We start from the raw sequence: 20,892 nt of genomic DNA, 5'->3' as shown, positions 1-20,892 counted from the left end.
CTCCTCAGTGGGAGTCTGCTTGTCTCCCTCTCCCTCTGTCTCTACCCTGATCCTCTCTCTCTCTTAAATGAATAAATAAATCTTAAACAAAACAAAACAAAACAAACAGCTTTGCTGGAACTTTTCATACGCAATCTCTAGATTGAACTTTCAATAGCTTCTCTAGGCCACAAGCCAAGCCAAATACTTGATACCAGACTTTGTCTACAATAACTACAGATTTGAGTGAATTTCTGTCTTCATGCAGTCCCCTAAATATCCTGAGGTTTCTGCAGCTGTTGGGAAGTGATCTTCCTTGCTCACCTGGTAAGCTGTGGGGAATTCTATAAGCAAAGTATCAGGCTGACATTTGCAAGGGGGCTTTATTGACTCGATATAGTTCAATCTTAGTTCCTTACAGCTGTCTCATCATATCTGAGTCTATGCAGCTCTTTCTTAGCAAGAACATTCTAGTCAAAGCCTTGGCTCTATAACCAGTGTTTGACTGTGTCTTACCACAATGAGAACAGATTTTTTACTGAAATTATGCAAATACACATATTGGCATAAAAATATAAGAATAGTTACTGAGATTTTCTGAATTCTGGAGGAATCAGGAATGGAGAAAAGATAAAGCTTTCATTTTTTTTACAAAGGTATATTTTCTGCCACTGCTGCACGTCAGTTAAAAGTTTTCTTCTATTTGTAAAAAACAAAACATTTTTAAAAAGGTTTTATTTAAATTCCAGTTAGTTAACATACAATGTAATGTTAGTTCCACGTGTACAATAGCGATTGTACATTTTCATACAATACCCAGTTCTCAACAGCAAAAAAATGCACACCTTCATTCCCACCACTTATTTAACCCATTCTCCAATCCAGCTCCACACTGGTATCCATCAGTTTCTTCTCTATAGTTGAAATTCGAGTCTCTCATGATTTGCTGGTCTTCTTTTTTCCCCTTTGCTTGTTTGTTTCTTATATTCCACATGAGTGAAATCCTATGGTATTTGTCTTTCTCTGATTTCATTCACTTAGCATAATACACTCTAGCTCCCTCCATGTCATTGCAAATAGAAAGATTGAACTCCTTTTTATGGCCATGTAAAATTTCATTATATAGATCTCGTATCTTCTTTGTTCATTTCTCAGTCAATGAACACTTGGGCTAGACTGCTTGAAGTAGAAATGCTCGCTGCTGCTGACTGTTGAACTCCTCCAACAAATCCATGCAACTGCCGGAGCCAGAGCTTGGGACTACGCTCATCATGGCACTGACTAAAGGGAGGGAGGTCCTGCACAGCAGTGCATCACCTTCCCTGAAAGGTCACCACCTACAGTGGATCTAACCTACGTTGGGGTTATATACCTGGGACACTAGCGCTCTCTGCAAACACAGCACACACCTTGCTGATCCCGTTTATTAGTGTCCAGAAGGCTTCTTCATCTTCGACAGCCACGCTGCCATGGGACATTTTTAAGCTATGCCCACAATGTTTGCGTCATCCAACTCACCCTACTCCATCCACTGCCACTGATCTAGGCCTGAGCAATCAGTCATCATTGTTATCCAACAGCATCTGGTCCTCATTCACACAAAGGAATTCAATTAAATCATGAACATAAAGGAGAACTTCCCTAATGCTCAGGAACCCACATTTGCCAATTCCTTATGTCCATTATATTTATTCATCAGAAGACAACACCAAGAGCTGCCTGTGCCTTTGCAATGGCTAGAGGGGAACCACCTCTGGTTCCCTCCCCACATCAGAAAGAGTTCTTCACATTTTAATAGGTCTTATTTTTCTAAGTTTGGTGCCATCATCATGTATTACTTATATTCACATCCCACAACCCAGTGCTAAATGTCTGAATTTATACCCATTGGCCTTATATCTTTCTCATCTCAATGAAGCATTTACTGAAGATACTCTAGCCACAACACAGGCAAAGAAGAATGTCTGTGATGCCTATGTAGCTGGAAATAAAAATGAGGATAAATAGAACTGGAGATCTGGAGATAACTAGGAAATAAACAAGTAGATGTTATTTTTCTAAATCCAGGGAGTCAGTTGTGCAACTGGGACAGGTGTCCTCCTCTACATGCAGAAGTCATGCCAATTCTTCATCCTCTGTATTTTCTATCCCTTACTTGGGGCTACAGCATCACTCCTATTGGAATAGGTTTCTCCTACTTATGGGTATCTATTATACACCAAGCACTGTTATAAGTGTGTCTTTACTTCACAGAAACATCAAAACAACACCCCCACGTATGAAGTGGGGCACATACCTTTATTAGGGGCCATGGTGCAGTGCTTTAGAGTCCCAGGGCTATATCCAGATCGGGCCATTAAAACTAGAACAGGTTTAGGTAAGCTCTGTCCCTCTAAAGGACACACGAGGGGAAAGTCATGGTAGTTAGGGGACATGGTTGCTCACAAGGGCGGACTGGGAATGTCATGTCAGAGGTTACATTAACTGGTGACTCTGCAGGGTATTGTCTAGGGAATGCACTAGTGAGAGAGGCTGCTGTCAATTCAAGTCCCCTGCAAAAGTACTGTCAACACAAAATGGATGCCAAGTAGCAGTATCATGGAGTACTTGAGCTAATCACTCAATAAGACCCCCATATAATCTGTAATATGTCTGTTATAATACCCCACTAGTCCCAAAGAGGAGAAAATGATACAGTAGATAAACAAGGGGGAAAGTAATCAGACATTATTTAGACTTTAAGGCCACCGAGGAAACGGATTACTAGGTATGTTATTCCACACGATTACTGAGTAAGTGATAGATTTCATCAGTTGCCTACAACCTTATGTAAAATGAGACAGGTTAACATTGATGGTGGGATAACACTTCATTCACTACTCATCCATGATAACATGTTAAAAATCATTATGTTTTATTAATTAAAATATATTACGTTCACACACAGACTAAGTTATACATTTCAAATCCACTGTATAATCCTTTTTGGAAATACGGAATACAAGCATTAAAAAGCATTGTGTGCTGATATCATGATGTGGGAGTAGTGATTTCCATTGTTTTCAGGCATGAAATCATTCTTAAAAATTTTATGTGTAATCCTATGCCATTTTAGGAAAGAGTTATCCTCTTTTGGTATCTTTGAGGATTTCTTCATTTCAAGCACATCACCTGACATCCTCTACTTCTAACTATAGCTATTATGAAGATACATCAGTATTTTACTGGACTGGCACCTCTTTTTTCTCAAAGACCAGATGAGAAAATATTTTATTTATAATATCCAGGAAGTTCTTTAGTTTTAATAAATGGAGAATAATGATGTTCTGAACACTTCTTCCATCATAACTGACATTAATGTTATAACCACAAACAGCATCTCCATTTAGATTTTCTTCATATATTATATGTTATATTGTCTTTCTTCTTCCATGGACAATTAGATATGCATGAGTCCCACCTAATGAAGAAGGGCATCTCATATCTTTGATGCAACAATCAGCCACATACTTTCACAAACCCACTAGGAATTAATGAATTTTCTCAAGTGATTTGAGAGTACAAATACATTAATATTTGCTAGTCACAAATCCCAGATAGGGTCAATGAACCAAAACAAAACACAAAACAAAACAAAAAACAAACCCCAAAAAACAAGAACACAATCAAAAACAAAAAAAAAGGACATATCGAAATTCATGATATCTATGCAAAAATCCATCCACTTGTTCTTTTGAAGCATAATAGCACATACATTTTCTAAGTGTTTAACTTTGTATTAGTCCTTATAATGAGTATTTTGATATAATGTCTGAATAGATTGACTCATGTACTGCTTTCTACTTGATTTCTGTGATATTATTGACATTTGATGTTTACTTACATACATTTCTAAATATTTACATCTTTCAAGTAACTTACCTTTATGTACTCTCTGGTGTTTGCTACAGTGAATATTTAAAATGAAGGTCTTTCCTCATTGATTATGTTTCTAGGGTTTGAATCTAGTGTGCATTTTGGGATACTGAGTATAGGCTGAATTCCAGTTAAAGGCACTGCAACTTTCTCTACATTTTACATTTATCTATGCTGTATGATTGCTATGATGTTGAGTAAGTTGTGAGTTCCAGCTAGAGGCTTGTGACACCCTTTAACTTTGTAATGTTTCTCCTCAGTATAAACTCTGAGATGCTGGAAAGGGTTGAGCAGTTCTAAAAGTTTTCCCATGTTCTTTACATTTATAAGTTCTTCCCCAGTATGAATTCTGTGATGTTGAATGAAACGTGACCTCTGAGTAAAGGGCTTGCAAAATTCTTCATATTTCAAAGTCTTCTCCAATACACTTTCTCTGATCAGGAATTACCATTGCTTAAAAGCCTTTCCACATTCTTTACAATTTTATGGTTACTCTCCACTATGAATTCTCTAATGTGGAGTAAGGGGTGAGTAGTCCTTAAAAGTTTTCTCACACTCTTTAAAATTGTAAGGTTTGCTCCACTATGAATTCTGTGATAATGAGTAAAGGTTGAACAGTGATTAAAGGCCTTCCCACATTCTTTACTTTGGTAAGCTTTCCCTCAAGTATGAATTCTGTGATGTTGACTCAGGTGTGAGTGCTGGATAAAGGCATGGCCACATTCCTTACATATGTAAGGTTTCTGTCCAAAATGAATTCTGTGATGTCGAGTCAGGTGTGAGTGTCGGTTAAAGGCCTTGCCACATTCTTTGCATATGTAAGGTTTTTCCCCAGTATGAATTCTGTGATGTTCAGTAAGCTTTGAGTGTTGGTTAAAGGCCTTGCCACATTCTTTACATTGGTAAGGTTTCTCTCCAGTATGAATTCTGTGATGTCGAGTAAGGTGTGAGTGCCGGTTAAAGGCTTGACCACATTCCGTACATATGAACGGTTTCTCTCCAGTATGAATTCTGTGATGTTCAGTAAGCTTTGAGTGCTGGTTAAAGGCCTTCCCACATTCTTTACATTGGTAAGGTTTCTCTCCAGTGTGAATTCTGTGATGTCGGGTAAGGTTTGAGTGCTGGTTAAAGGCTTGGCCACATTCTTTACATTGGTAAGGTTTCTCTCCACTATGAATTCTGTGATGTTGAGTAAGGCTTGAGTGATGGTTAAAGACCTGGCCACATTCTTTACATTGATAAGGTTTCTCTCTAGTATGAATTCTGTGATGTTGAGTAAGGTTTGAGTGCTGGTTGAAGGCCTTTCCACATTCTTTACATTGGTAAGGTTTCTCTCCAGTGTGAATTCTGTGATGTCGAGTAAGCACTGAGTGCTGGTTAAAGGCCATGCCACATTCTTTACATTGGTAAGGTTTCTCTCCAGTATGAATTCTGTAATGGCGACTAAGATTTGAGTGATGGTTAAAGCACTTGCCACATTCTTTACATTGGTAGATTTTCTCTCCAGTACGAATTCTGTCATGTTGCGTAAAGTGTGAGTGGTGGATAAAAACCTTGCCACATTCCTCATATTTGTAAGGTTTTCCTCCAATATACATTGGCTGATGTTGACACAGTGTTGAGTGCCAGTCAAAGGCTTTGCCACATTCCTTACAAATGTAACTTTTTTGTTCAGTACCGATTGTGTTATGTATATTTAGTCTTGATGACTGACTGAACATATTCCCAGGTTTATAACATCTGTATGAGTCTTTTCCCACATGAATACTCTGATAATCACCAACACTGGGAGACTGGTTAAGAGCTTTCTCACATTCATTATATTCATAATGATTCTCTTCCATAGGGATACTATTATGTATAATAAGGTTGGAGCTTTGATAAAAGACTTCCACACATTTATCATATTCATAATGGTTCTCTGGAAAATGAGTCCTCAGACATGTATTAACATTTGAACCTGGGTTAAATTTTTCCTCAGATTCACTGCATTGAGCAATTTTGTTTTCATTGAAAATGCCCTGGTAATTTTGTAGGGTTAACTCCTCGGTGAAGGACCTCTCAAATGAATCCCACTCAGCACTTTGTTCTTCATTTTTAAATCTCTGATTTTCAGAAATATTTGACTCAAAGGTCAATCCAATCCTACTTTCAAAATGGTTGAAATAATTATTTTCAGCATGAACTAGGCAACTTTCCAGATTTTCCAACTTTTCGTTCTGCAAATATGTATGTTTAATCATTTGATTTGAGCCCTTGTAAATAGAAACACACTGCTTTGCAGAAGTAGCAGACTTAAGAAGGGATGTTTTCCAAAATGTTTTATATCCTTCCCCATTTTGGGCAGTGAGATTCACATTATGCGCAGTTGTCTCAGTTTGGATATGTCCCTCATGATATATTTGATGCTCTTCACTCTCTCCATCATTGTTACAGTCTACCAGGAAGTGTAAATTCTCAAGGGCAGTATGTTTATATCTACGTACTGCCACGTTTTGGAAAGAAGCTTCTATGCACAATGTTGGCAGGAAACTCTGGGTGCCATTTGAAGATACAGCTGAAAGATATTGAATAAGAGAAAAGTAAGATCATTCCACTTACTACTCTCAGATGAATATAATGAAAACTTCTAATACGCAAAATTAAAATCAATCAGAGAACTTCAGCAAGACGGCTGATGGAATCATTGGGACTTTATTCCTCCAGGGAGACATAAACTTGCAGACAACATACTGACCACATAGTTCTGAAGTCTTGTCATGCTGGAGCACACATCACTTTCCTATACCTCAAAAAATCAGGAAAAGTACTATCTGAGCTCAAAACTAGAAGAAAGGAAGGAAACTTAAAATAGAAATCAACAAAATAGGATATAGCAAAAACAGAAAAATATCTACAATAGGAAGAGGTGGTTTTCAGAAGAGATCCACAAAATTGACGTACTTTTAAGTAAATCGAATGACAGAGAAGACCAGTAAAATCAAAAGTGAAGAAGTGAAAGCAGAGTAACTGATAGCATGGGAATAAAGCCAATTAAAAGAAGCAGTGATGGATAATTATATGCCCACAAAGAGATATAAAAAAAAAAAGTGTGTAAATTTTCAAAAAGGTATAACCTACTTGACTCAATCATGGGGGAGGGGGGAAGTCTCTACTGATCTACCACTACTAAGTAGATTGAAAAAGTAATAAAAAAAAGCTCCTAACAAAGGTAAGTCCTATGCCAGATGAATATTCTCAATTATTCAAACAAACATTAATGAGAAAGTTCTTTAAATCTCCTATAACATTTCCAAGGAGTGAAGAGAAAGGAAATTGTAAAACACTCTCTGTGACACATTAACAAAGCCAAGAAAGACACTATAAGCAAAGAAGACTAAAAACTACTACTGAGACGAATAGTCATGTAAACTCCCCAATAAAAGGAAACAACCTGAAACAAGAGCAAATTTTACAACATAATCAAGTGGGAATTCTTCCTGGAATTCAGGGTGTTTCAATAAAAAGAAATCTATAAATTTAGGACAGCACATGAAAAGAATGAAGATCAAACATGACATGATCACATTTATTCGTGCAGAAGAAGAAAGTGAGCATACTGGACACTGTTTCATGATTTAAAACACTCAGTGGTAGGAATAAAAGGAAATCAACTCAGCCTAATAAAGGCCATGTATGTACTAAAAGCTGAAATCTAACATATCCAATAGTAAAAGAATGAAGCCTTCTGTATGATCAGAAACAAGGTACTGAAGTGACGTCACCACTTCAATTCAACATAGTAGTGGATTTTATAGTCAGAACAATTAGGCAAGAAAAAAATACATAAAAGTAATCCAACTGAAAAAGGAAAAGAGAAACTACTTCTGTTCACAGACGACATGATGTATAGAAAACACTAAGAATCCGTTTTTTAATTTTTATGCTATTTTATTTATTGGACATCACTTTTATTGTTTATTTCTGTGAATTTTCCCTCCTAGACTTTCACTTTTCCATTTTTTTATGATATAATGCTTGAGTTAAGAAAAAATTCAGGGGCGCCTGGGTGGCTCAGTCGGTCGGGCCCCTGCCTTTGGCTCAGGTCATGATCCCACCGTCCTGGGTGGAGCCCTACATCAGGCTCCCTGCTCAGTGGGGAGTCTGCTTCTCCCTTTCCCTCTGCCCCTCTCCCTGCTCATTCTCTCTCTCAAATAAATAAAATCTTTTAAAAAAAAGAAAAATTTGCAAAAAAGTAAAATTAACATTACACTACAAGGAACTAGAAAAAGAAGAAACATAGCTGAAATTTAGTAAAGGAAGGAATTAAAAAAGAAAAAATAGAAATGAATAAAATGGAGATCAGAATAAGCAATAACATAACCTTTAAAATAATCTTATCAAAATCCCAATGCCAATTTTGGCAGAAAGATCAAAACCATCCTAACATTCATATGGATGTCACAGGATAACACATACCCAGAACAATCTTGAAACTGAATAGTATGTTGGTGGTACCACACTTACTGATGAAAAGAATACTATAAAGCTATTGTTACCAAAATAATGTACTACAAACATAAAGACAGGGATAGAATAGTGGAAAAGTAAAGGTGAGCTAGAGGTCTACTTCTCCAGTGTTAATGTGTATGACAATGAAGTGAACATCTTATTAAAATTCATATTTGTATTGGAATTTCTATGTGGGGTCTGAGTTTCTACATTTCTCATGAGCTTGCAAGTGATGCCAACATCTCAGTTCAAGAGCCACACTATTAAATTCCCAAAATTAAAAAACATAGAGGAAATCATGGATGACTTTGAAATTAAAGAATATTGTAGAAATTACAACTTCTAACACCAAGAGCAGAAACAACAATTCTTTTTGAACATTTACTACCCACTACATGCCATTCTAACTCTTTTTCATAAATTCATCCAGGAATCCACAGTAACCTATGAAAACAGTATTGTTCTTCATCTTTCAATAAATATCTTGCCAAAACTTCAGTGATAGTGGAGCCTGAGTTTTACCCCAGATTGTGTGACATTGAATAGGCCTAAGAGGAACACACAGACCAGTAAACAGAGGCAACTATAAAAGAAGATTCACAGCAGGTTTCAAAGTGACAATGGGAATGCAAATGTGATTAAATCATAGAACATATCAACTAAAAGAGGTAAGTGAGGATAAAACACAGAAAAAAATTACAAATTAAATTAAAAAGAATAAAAATGATAGACCAAAAATTCCTTACTGTCCTTGAATCTAAGATATGTCTTCAGGGGCATAAAACATAAATCTATTTGTGGATGAAGGGTTTTGTGTCTTGCAAACAAACCACAGAGACAAACACAAAATGATAGAAATGAAATACATATTGCTTAAATTTTTGCTCATTTACCTTTGTGCTGAGTTATATTTTACAATCTTAGGGCAGTGGAACATATATGATGCATGCTTTCCTTCCACAGAGCAACAGAGAAATGCTAAGGAAGAGTTGGTCTGTGACATGAGTGTGTAATAGAATGGAAACTTGGAGGACCTATGCTGACGGACTTACAATCTCCACTATCTCCAGTAAACACAGGAGAGAGCCTTCATTTTCAAAGCTGACTACAAAGTGAAACAGAGACGGGAGTTTCCAGATTAAATGAGATGATTAATGCACATCTTTCAGTAAATCCTCCCAAGGTACGTGGTGATAAATGAGAAAAATTATTAATTTTTTAAAAAAAGATTTTATTTATTTATTTGACAGAGAGAGACAAAGCGAGAGAAGGAACACAAGCAGGGGGAGTGGGAGAGGGAGAAGCAGGCTTCCCACTGAGTAGGGAGCCTGATGCAGGGCTCGATCCCAGGACCCTGGGATCATGACCTGAGCCGAAGGCAGACGCTTAACGACTGAACCACCCAGGTGCCCCGAGAAAAATTATTAATCTTGTAGTGGAGGAATCTGACATACAGGACAGAGGAAATGAAGTACATGAACCTGTAATGGGTCACATTGGTGTCAGGTACGAAACGTTCTTCAAAGGAAGCATAATAAGTGTTGTAAAATAAATGTCCAGAACAACAGCTAAGTAAATCATAATCTAAATGTAAACATGAAAACATCCATTTTATTCAAATATCAAGCCACATATAGGACCCATACACTGTAATTTATAGTAGAGTATTTAAGCTTTGTTTTGTGTGTAATCACAGGCTTTCACAGGGTCCTCTTTGCATTCTGATCAGCTCAAACACACAGGCTTGGTCCAGAGACCCTAACATGGGAGGTTAACTGATGTACAAGACTTGTGGAATGAGGGCGCCTGGGTGGCAGAGTTGGTTGAGTTTCTAACTCTTGGTTTTGGCTCAGGTTGTGATCTCAGGGCCATGAGACTGAGCCCTAAATGGGGCTCTGCACTCATTGTGGAGTCTGCTTGAGATTATATATACCCCCCCACCTCCCATCCTGCCCCACCACTGCTTATGCTATCTCTCTCTCCCAAATAAATCTTAAAAAAAAATAAAAGAATTCTGGAACTCTCATCTCCTGTAGGTACCCTGCCCTCACTTAGTAATATCCTCCAGGATTCCTGAAACACTGTGGGATTTCTCCATTGCAACAGTGATGGACTGGGAGTTGTCACAGAAGTCCTAGTCATTACACTGACCTATTTCCTTATTTTTTTTCTCTCAAGGATGATGTTCTATTCTTTCCTGAGAGTACCCATAGCAAGGAACCTGTCTGTACAAAGGTACTGATCTAGTCAAGTGGAAGAGGAACGGGCAAAGTCCATTTAACACCAGGGCTGAATCTATGGCTACCTCACCTCATTTACCTGTGAGGTTTAACCAAATAATGATAAAAATTTATTCTTTTCTAGGTGGTGGGAAAATAGAAGGAAGAGGTGCACCTCACATGGGAACCAAGAGATTGAATCAAGGCTGCACGAAATCCAGCTTCAGTTCAATGAAGAGCACTAATTCTATCAAAAACAAAAGCCACTTCTATAATCTGAAGCACACTAGCAGTTCCGGGCAGTCAAACCTTGAGAATGTATGCTCCACACAAAATTCCAGGTCTGCATCAGAGAAAATGAACAGTTTCAAAGAGTCCCTCAACATAGGGAAGAGGACCAAATAGGTGGGCCTGGAGTCCTTCCCTCCCTTCACTTTTCATTCAACCTAATGTCACTCCTGCAGGGTGAACAGGATCCGCCACTCCTCCCTGGGGCTCCTTTATTTCTCCTTCTTCCTGTCACCATGCCAAACATATTCTTGGAAATAGCTCCCACTTTGACAAGTAATGCAGGAACAGTATGGTCCTGGTTCAATGCTGGATTTCTTAGCTTGGACCACACAGATTACATAGCTTTGTAAAAATACCAAGTTTTCCCTATACTTTTACTAATGCCCACTTCTTCAGGGTACAGGATCTCTTCAGTTTGCATCTCTGGCTTCCTTCTAAAAACTGACCTTGCCTAAAATGAACATGGGCAGAAAAATCAGTTGCATTTTCCAGTGTCCCCACAAGAAACCACTCATACAGAGAAGCCTTCATAAGATATGTGGCTATTATTACATACACTTTAGTGGTGAGAGATAAGAGAGAGCACATTGCAGGGAAAACAACTGAAGAAACTCTCATAGAAATTACTGTTCTTGGGGCGCCTGGGTGGCTCAGTCGTTAAGTGTCTGCCTTCGGCTCAGGTCATGATCCCAGGGTCCTGGGATCGAGTCCCACATAGGGCTCCCCTCTCCCACTCCAGCTGCTTATGTTCCTGTTCTCGCTATCTCTGTCTCTGTCAAATAAATAAATAAAATCTTAAAAAAAAAAAAAAAAAAGAAATTACTGTTCTTGGGCGCCTGGGTGGCTCAGTCGTCAGGCGTCTGCCTTCAGCTCGGGTCATGATCCCAGGGTCCTGGGATCGAGCCCCAGGTCGGGCTCCCTGATCGGCGGGAAGCCTGCTTCTCCCTCTCCCACTTCCCCTGCTTGTGTTCCCTCTCTTGCTGTCTCTCTCTCTGTCAAATAAATATATAAAATCTTTAAAAAAAAAAAAAAAGAGAGAGAAATTACTGTTCTTCCTTGTATCTCCTGGGCTGCTTAGCCTTTGAGGACTCCAGGCTCTTCTATGTCCTATTCACTTCTGCACCCTGCTGGCCACATTCTCTTCTCTCCTATATACTCTCATTTCTCCATAATTTACATTTTCTCCATTGTGTTACACAGAAATTTGCTATCCTAACTCTATATCCTACTATGAATACCTAGGATTAGCTGCATTTGGAGAGTAGGTTAGCTTTCTTTACATGCAACTTTTTTTTTTTTAAAGATTTTATTTATTTATTTGACAGAGAGAGAGCACAAGCAGGGGGAGTGGCAGGCAGAGGCAGAGGGAGAAGCAGGCTCCCCGCAGAGTAGGGGGAGCCTGATGTGGGACTTGATCCCAGGACCCTGGGATCATGACCTGAGCCGAAGGCAGTCGCTTAACCAACTGAGCCACCCAGGCGCCCTACATGCAACTTCTTAACAAAGTAGTTCAACCTATCTGTGTCTATTTTCTTTTCTTTTTTTATTTGTCAGAGAGATAGAGAGAGCGAGTGAGCGCACAAGCAGGGGGGACCGGCAGTCAGAGGGAGAAGCAGCCTCCCCTTGGAGCAAGGAGCCGATGTGGAACTCAATCCCAGGACCCTGGGATCATGACCTGAGCCGAAGGCAGATGCTCAATGACTGAGCCACCCAGGCGTCCCTCTATTTTGTTTTCTATTAAGGTATAACTGACAAAAAAATTGTAACTGACATACAATATTACATCAGTTGAGGTGTACAACAGTGATTTCACAACTCTATAGGTTCTATGATGCTCACCACAAGTGAGATACTGTCTGTCACTATACAATGTTATTATAATAGCATTGAATGTATTCCCTATGCTATATCTTTTATCCCCATGACTCATTAATTCCATAACTAAAACTCTGTACTTCCCATTACCCTTTACCTATTTTGCCCATCCTACCATTGGGGTCACTCTGGTAACCAGCAGGTTGTTCAATGTATTTATGGGTCTGTTTCTGCTTTTTTTGTTGTTTCTAGCTATTTGTTACAACGTGGACAGACCTAGAAGGTATTATGCTATGTGAAAGAGACAAATACCATATGATTTCACTAATATGTACAACGAAAAACAAAACAAATGAACAAACAAAAGCAACAACACACCCATGAATGTCTATTTTGTTTTGAATAAAGTCCATGGATAATCTTTTTTTTTTTTAAAGATTTGTTTATTTGAGAGAGCGAGAATAAGAGAGAGAGAGTACATGAGAGGGGGGAGGGTTAGAGGGAGAAGCAGGCTCCTCGCTGAGCAGGGAGCCCAATGCGGGACTCGATCCAGGGACTCCAGGATCATGACCTGAGCCGAAGGCAGTCGCTTAACCAACTGAGCCACCCAGGCGCCCCAGTCCATGGATAATCTTAAGAACTATAAAAATTCCAAGATTATACACATTCTATAAATGTAACAAGTTGGCCTCTAACAATTTTCCACTGCTGGCAGAAGACAGAAGACTCCTAGATTGAAGACCAAAGGCCATTGCTCATGACACAGCAAACATCATCAACAACTTGATCACACTAATTTCACTTGCCAGCCTCCCACCCACAATTCCTACAGGTAGCTGCTGGACATGCAGTGGGTTTGTGCCACATCTGTGAGACTCTGGGCATAGGAAACCACAATATCTTAACAGAACATCTAGCATATCTGCCCAGACTTTTGCCATGGAAGGAGACATACATTTTCCTGTACAATAAACAAATCTGTCTTCTACCCAAGGGCAAGATACTATCACTATATTCCCAAGATTTTTAATACACAAACATCAATGGAAAGACAATTAGAATAAAAACGTTCAAAGCATCTATCCATAACACATGGAGAAAATGTAACTCATAGAGATTCATCTCCCAACAATATCCACCACTCAGTATGATACCAGCTGGGCTCCAGTCTAATTTTTCCATATGCACACCACCTCATTAAACATTCATAACCTGACACAGGATCTGGGATAAAATCTATTCAATTTACATCAGGAAACATTTTGCAAGGCTATGAAAGGCAGGATACAATACAGAAGAATTGAGTGAGCTGTAACTTTCACTTCTGTAATGTCTCCATGGGTCTTGCATTCAACTAGGTAAAGAAATCCCAATACCCACGAGGGTCTACTTTAAATTTCTATAGTGAGCTTTCTAAAGGACATGGTAAAAAACAAAAAACAAACAAACAAAAAACTAAACTAAACTGTGCAAAAGCATAGAATTTACATGTTATCTGAAAAGATGAGAGTATTTTTTACTCCTTATCCAGGAAAAGCACATCCTGGATATAGTGGAATCATGGCTCATTACAAAAAAAGGGCAGAGAATTGGGAAACACATAAGAATTAGGGCAGAGGTATTCACCAACCATCAATGGGAATATTAAAAAGAGCAACATAGACTTAAAAGCTGGACAAGACTGTGTAAAATGAAACAGTGTTGGTCACAAGGATAAAAATACTTTGGATTGAGTTGAAGTTAGGTGAAGATCTGGAGGAAATGTTGAGCCTATGAATGCACACGACCTACTCTGTTTGCCTGTACCTGAGGAAAATCAAGGAAACTCTGCTCCAGGTCATGAGTTCACAGCATGATTTCAAGGAATAATAACAATGCTGTACACAGCAAATGTATGATTTTCTTCTGATATTCATGACAGTATCCAAAATTCATTTTCCTTTTTGCTGCTCTGTTGCTCATTTGGCAGTGACATACAGAGGAAAATTAAAAACTCAATGTACCTGGAAGCTTTGACTTTAAGCTCCTTCCAACCAGTGTCCATACAGCTAATCTGAATGGTCTGGAAGACACCAAAGACCCACATTGTACCACAATGGACACACCTCTGGCCACTCTGTAAACATATGAAAGAGGTGTGCATCCAGAATCATGGCAGAAATCTTTTCACCCAAAAGCTGTCACTATGGGTGGGACTTATTTAGAGACAATGACCAATGAGTTGACTATACTCATATTTGGTGATAAAATTGATAGAACTTATCTCCAGTGACCTAAAGAGAGAGATAATGATAAAACAGCTATCAGATTGCCACGATTCCAGTTACAGTGTATAACAAGAAGAAGACTTCTATTGCCAAGCCCCTGAAAGTCATTCTGCTATGGGAATATTGAAATAATCATTCATCAGAGTAAAGATGCCCATGGAAGGTCTTTGACATCAAAACTGACATTGAGTGTGTGGTCCTGTGAGATTGCTAAACATCACTAGAGGCAGGAAAAGATGGAGAAAATCACAGGAGAAGTCTGATCCAAGACTGTGATGGTGTTAATGCATATGAAGACTTGTACAAACAAATGAAAAGAGCACAATACAATATTTTCAGAATACATTTCAATTTGTTAGCTAACCTGACGGGAAAAAAAGAAAAACAGAAAACCTCCATCACTACACAAAACATGCAACACACTGATTTTTAATAGGTTTCAGAACAAAATTGTAAATGTAATGATGTCTTTAGAAAAATACAAAGGATTCTGTCTCTGAGGTCTTGGTATAAGGGAAGATTTCTAAAAATGATAAAAACACAACCATAAAGGGTGAACTGACAAATTGGATTACATTACAATTAAGAACTACTCTGCATCACAAGCTCAAGAGATAGAAATAGAGGTAGGGTGAGAGAGGAGACAAAGGACTCATTCTCAGGATATATACAAAACTACAAAGCTAGAAGAGAAAGATATCACAACAGAAAATAAATGGGCACAATAACCCACTAGACACTTTGAAAAAAGAGATTATCCAAAGGTTAACCAAACTCCATACTAACAGGAAGTAACAAACAACAAAAAAGCAAATAAAACCACGACTTGGTAACATCACACACCAATCAGAAGACTACTGTGAAAAAACTACATTAAAAAAACCAAGTTTTGTAAAGTATGTGGATAACTCAGAAATCCAGTACACTGCTGGTGGTGGGAAAACTGGTATAAAGATTTTGGCAAAGTGTTTGCTAGTATCTATTAAAGCCGAACATATCTAAACATATTTACCAACAATTCAGTCCCACATAAATAGCCAGCACACATTTGTGCATATCACTAAAAGACAAATTATACATTTTACATGCCAGTACTATTCTTGACAGTCCTATACTGAGAATCATCCACCTACTCAATAACAGTAGAATGATGCAGTCAGGTGATATTCACAATGGAATTGGATCCATCCATTCTAATGAATGAGGCATAATAACCTGTGGTAAATACAGATAAATTCACAAATGATGGAAAGAAAAGAAGCCAAATACAAAAGAGCTCCCATTGCCTGATTACTTTTACATAAAGTTCAAAAGTGAGGACAGCAATCTCTTGCCTTATATATTAAAGGACTGCAGAGCTTCGGGGAAAGTTACTGAGGAGCTCAACACAACAAACAATATCCTGTTTCATGATCTCAGTGGCTTAGAGATGGGATCAGTTTGTGAAATTCTCTTGAGCTCCATACTTATGATTTCAACATGTTACATTATTTTTAAAAAATCCTTATCATTGGGGCGCCTGGGTGGCTCAGTCAGTTAAGCGACTGCCTTCAGCTCAGGTCATGATCCCGGGGTCCTGGGATTGAGCCCCACATTGGGCTCTCTGCTCAGTGGGGAGCCTGCTTCTCCCTCTCCCACTCCCCCTGCTTGTGTTCCCTCTTTCGTTGTGTCTCTCTCTGTCAAATAAATAAATACAATCTTTAAAAAAAAAAAATCTTTATCATTAAAAATAGATGTAAGTAAATAAATATCATAATGTACATATATTGACAACTTGAAATTAAGGCAGGATGTAATTTCACAGTTACTAGATTTAAAAAGCATGTTTCTTTTTAAAAAAATAATTTTTAGCTAAAGCAATATGATACTGAGTATACAAAATTTACAGAAAAAGAATGAAATGTAGAATTATTTTCTTTTTTTTTTTTTTTTTTAAAGATTTTATTTATTTATTTGACAGAGACACAGCAAGAGAGGGGACACAAGCAGGGGGAGTGGGAGAGGGAGAAGCAGGCTTCCTACTGAGCAGGGAGCCCGATGCGGGGCTCGATCCCAGGACCCTGGGATCATGACCCGAGCCGAAGGCAGACGCCCAACGACTGAGCCACCCAGGCGCCCCTAGAATTATTTTCTTAAAAGGTAAACAAGAAGACATAAGAAACAAGTAATAAAAAATGATTGGGTGTAAGGAAAAGCATAAAAGTTGGTAAATTCAAACACCAATATCACCATTAGAATATTAAATATAAATAAACCAAATATTCCTAGTAACACTAACTGTTGCTTGAATATATTGCACTGGAATTTTCGTAGAGCTGTAACTAAAACAGAAGGAAATAACTGGAAGAAAAAAATGAAAACACCCCAAGTAGTGATGATCAATCAAACAACCAGCATGGTAATATAAACATTATATAGAAAAATCTTTAACACTAAAGGAGTTTGGGGGACTGAGTCCAAGATGGTGAAAGAGTAAGAAACCATAGTTTTGTCTGGTCCTGGGAATTCAGCTAGAAAGCTATCAAATAAATCTGAACACCTGAAAACTCAACCAGAGATCTAAGAAAAGAATAGCTGCCACTATACAAATAGAAAAGCAACCACTTTCTGCAAGAATGACAAGACAGAAAAACTCACTGCAAAAAAGAATAAAAGGCAGTACTGACTGCCAGGGACCTAATCAGTATGGACATAAGTAAGATGCCTGAACCAGAGTTAAGAATAACATTATAAAGATACTAGCTGGGCTTGAAAAGAGCATAGAAAACACTAGAGAATGCCTTTCTGGAGAAATAAAAGAATTAAAATATAACCAAGTAGAAATTAAAAAGGCTATTAATGAGATGCAATAAAAAATGGGAGACTGTGTTACGATAAATGAGGCAGAAGATAGAATTAGTGACATAGAAGACAAAACGATGGAGAATAAAGAAGCTGAGGAAAGGAGAGATAAACAAGGGGAGGGGAGAATTTGAGAGATCAGTGATAGCATAAAACGAAACAATATTAGAATAATTGGGATCCTAGAAGAGGAAAGAGCAAGAGGGACAGAAGGTATATTGGAGCAAATTATAGCAGAGAACTTCCCTAATCTGGGGAAGGAAACATGCATCAAAGTCCAGGAGGCACAGAGAAACCCCACAAAATCAATAAAAATAGGTCAACACCCCGACATATAATAGTGAAACTGGCAATTCTCAGAGACAAAGAAAAAATACTGAGAAAAGCTCAGGACAAGAGGTCTGTACCTTACAAGGGTAGAAACATTAGATTGGTAGCAGACATATCCACAAGACCTGGCAGGCCAGAAAGGATGGGCATGATATATTCAGGATGCTAAATAAGAAAAATATGCAGACAGGGGCGCCTGGGTGGCTCAGTCGTTAAGCATCTGCCTTCGGCTCAGGTCATGATCCCAGCGTCCTGGGATTGAGCCCTGCATCGGGCTCCCTGCTCCACAGGAAGCCTACTTCTCCCTCTCCCACTCCCCCTGCTTGTGTTCCCTCTCTCGCTGTGTCTCTCTCTGTCAAATAAATAAATAAAATCATTAAAAAAAAAAAGAAAAATATGCAGCCAAGAATACTTTATCAGCTAGGATGTCATTCAAAATAGGAGTGATAAAAAGCTTCCAGGACAAATAGTAACTAAAAGAATTTGTGAACACCAAACAGTCCTATAAGAAATATTGAAAGGGATCCTCTAAGCAAAGAGAGAGCCCAAAAGTAACATAGACCAGAAAGAAACAGACAATCTACAGAAACATTCACGTTACAGGTAATACAATAGCAATAAGTTCATATCTTTCATTAGTTACTCTGAATGTAAATGGGCTAAATGCCTCAATCAAAAGACACAGGGTATCAGATTGGATAAAAAAAGCAAGACCCATCGATAGGCTGTCATTTTAGACCCAAAGACACCTCCAGATTGAAAGTGAAGGGTTAGAAAACCATTTATCATGCTAATGGACATCAAAAGAAAGCTGGGGTGGCTATCCTTATATCAGATAAATTAGATATTAAACCAAAGATTGTAATAAGAGATGGGGAAGGACACTATATCAGAATTAAACAGGAAGATCAATCCAACAAGATCTAACAATTATAAATATTTATGCCCCTAACACGGGAGCAGTCAATTATACAAGCCAGTTAATAACAAAATTAAAGAAACACATCGATAATAATACAATAATAGTAGGGGACTTTAGCACTCCCCTCACTGAAATGGACAGATCATCTAAGTAGAAGATCAACCAGGAAATAAGGGCTTTGAATGACACACTGGACCAGATGGACTTCACAGATATATTCAGAACATTCCACCCTAAAACAACAGAATACACATTCTTGTCAAGTGCACCTGGAACATTCTCCAGAATAGATCACATACTGGGTCACAAGTCAGGTCTCAACCAGTACCAAAAGACTGGGATCATTCCCTGCATATATTCAGACCACAATGCTTTGATACTGTAACTCAATCACAAGAGGAAATTTGGAGGGGCGCCTGGGTGGCTCAGTCATTATGCATCTGACTTCGGCTCAGGTCATGACCCTAGGGTCCTGGGATCAAGTCCCACATCGGGCTCCCTGCTCTGTTGGGAGCCTGCTTTTCCCTCTCCCTCTGCCTGCACACACACACTCTCTCTCTCTCTGTCAAATAAATAAATAAATCTTAAAAAAAAAAAAGAATGAATGGGTCAACTAGGAAATTAAAGAAGAATTTAAAAAATTCATGGAAACAAATGAAAATGAAAACAGAACTGTCCAAAATCTTTGGGATGCAGCAAAGGAGGTCCTAAAAGGGAAGTATAGAGCGATACAAGCCTTTCTCAAGAAACAAGAAAAGTTTCAAATATACAACCTAACCTCACACATAAAGGAGCTGGAGAAGGAAGAGCAAATAAAGCCTAAGCCCAGAAGGAGAAGAGAATAAAGACTAGAGCAGAAATCAATGAAATAGAAACCAAATGAACAGTAGAACACATCAACGAAACTAGGAGCTTGTTTGTTGAAAGAATTAGTAAGATGGATAAACCTCTGGCTAGACTTATCAAAAAGAAAAGAGAAAGGACCCAAATAAATAAAACCATGAATGAAAGAGGAGAGATCACAACCAACACGGAAGAAATACAATTATAAGAACATATTATGAGCAGCTATATGCCAACCAATCCGGAAGAAATGGATGCATTCCTGAGACCTATAAACTACCAAAACTGAACCAGGAAGAAATAGAAAACCTGAACAGACCCATCACCAGCAAGGAAATTGAAGCAGTAATCAAAAGTCTTCCAACAAACAAGAGTCCAGGGCCGGATGGCTTCCCAGGGGAATTCTACCAAACATTTAAAGAAGAACAAATACCTATTTTTCCGAAGCTGTTTCAAAAAATGGAAATGGAAGGAAAACTTCCAAACTCGTTCTATGAGACCAGAATTACCTTGATCCCAAACGAGACAAAGACTCCCCAAAAAGGAGAATTACAGACCAATATCCTTGATGAACATGGATGCTAAAATTCTCACGAAGATACTAGCCAATAGGATCCAACAGTACATTAAAAGGATTATTTACCATTACCAAGTGGGATTTATTTCTGGGCTGCAAGGGTGGTTCAACATTCACAAATCAATTAATGTGATATATCACAATAATAGAAAGGACAAGAACCATATAATCTTCTCAGTAGATGCAGGAAAAGCATTTGACAAAGTACAGCATCCTTTCTTCATTAAAACTCTTCATAGTGTAGGGACAGAGGGTACATACTTCAATATCATAAAAGCCATCTATGAAACACCCACAGCCAATATCATTCTCAATGGGGAAAAACAGAGCTTTTCCTCTAAGATCAGGAACACGGCAGGGATGTCCACTCTCACCACTGATGTTCAACATATTACTAAAAGT

The 20,892-nt window shown here is 38.3% G+C and overlaps 1 protein-coding gene across 1 annotated transcript in view; it reads right to left on the bottom strand.

Annotated features, from left to right (window-relative positions):
- Positions 1-982: 982 nt before the first annotated feature.
- Positions 983-20,892, bottom strand: part of LOC116622199 (zinc finger protein 724-like) — a 34,196-nt gene continuing 14,286 nt past the window's right edge. The window contains exon 4 of the mRNA XM_032388464.1: positions 983-6,451. Within this exon, the coding sequence (XP_032244355.1) occupies positions 4,557-6,451 (1,895 nt within the window). The 3' untranslated portion in view covers positions 983-4,556. The remainder of the gene's footprint in view (positions 6,452-20,892) is intronic.

Source organism: Phoca vitulina, unplaced genomic scaffold, assembly GCF_004348235.1.
Source record: "Phoca vitulina isolate PV1807 unplaced genomic scaffold, GSC_HSeal_1.0 scaffold52, whole genome shotgun sequence".
NCBI classification, from domain to species: Eukaryota; Metazoa; Chordata; class Mammalia; order Carnivora; family Phocidae; genus Phoca; species Phoca vitulina.
Note: the sequence above shows the minus strand (reverse complement) of the source record. Positions and strands in the feature narration are given on the sequence as shown.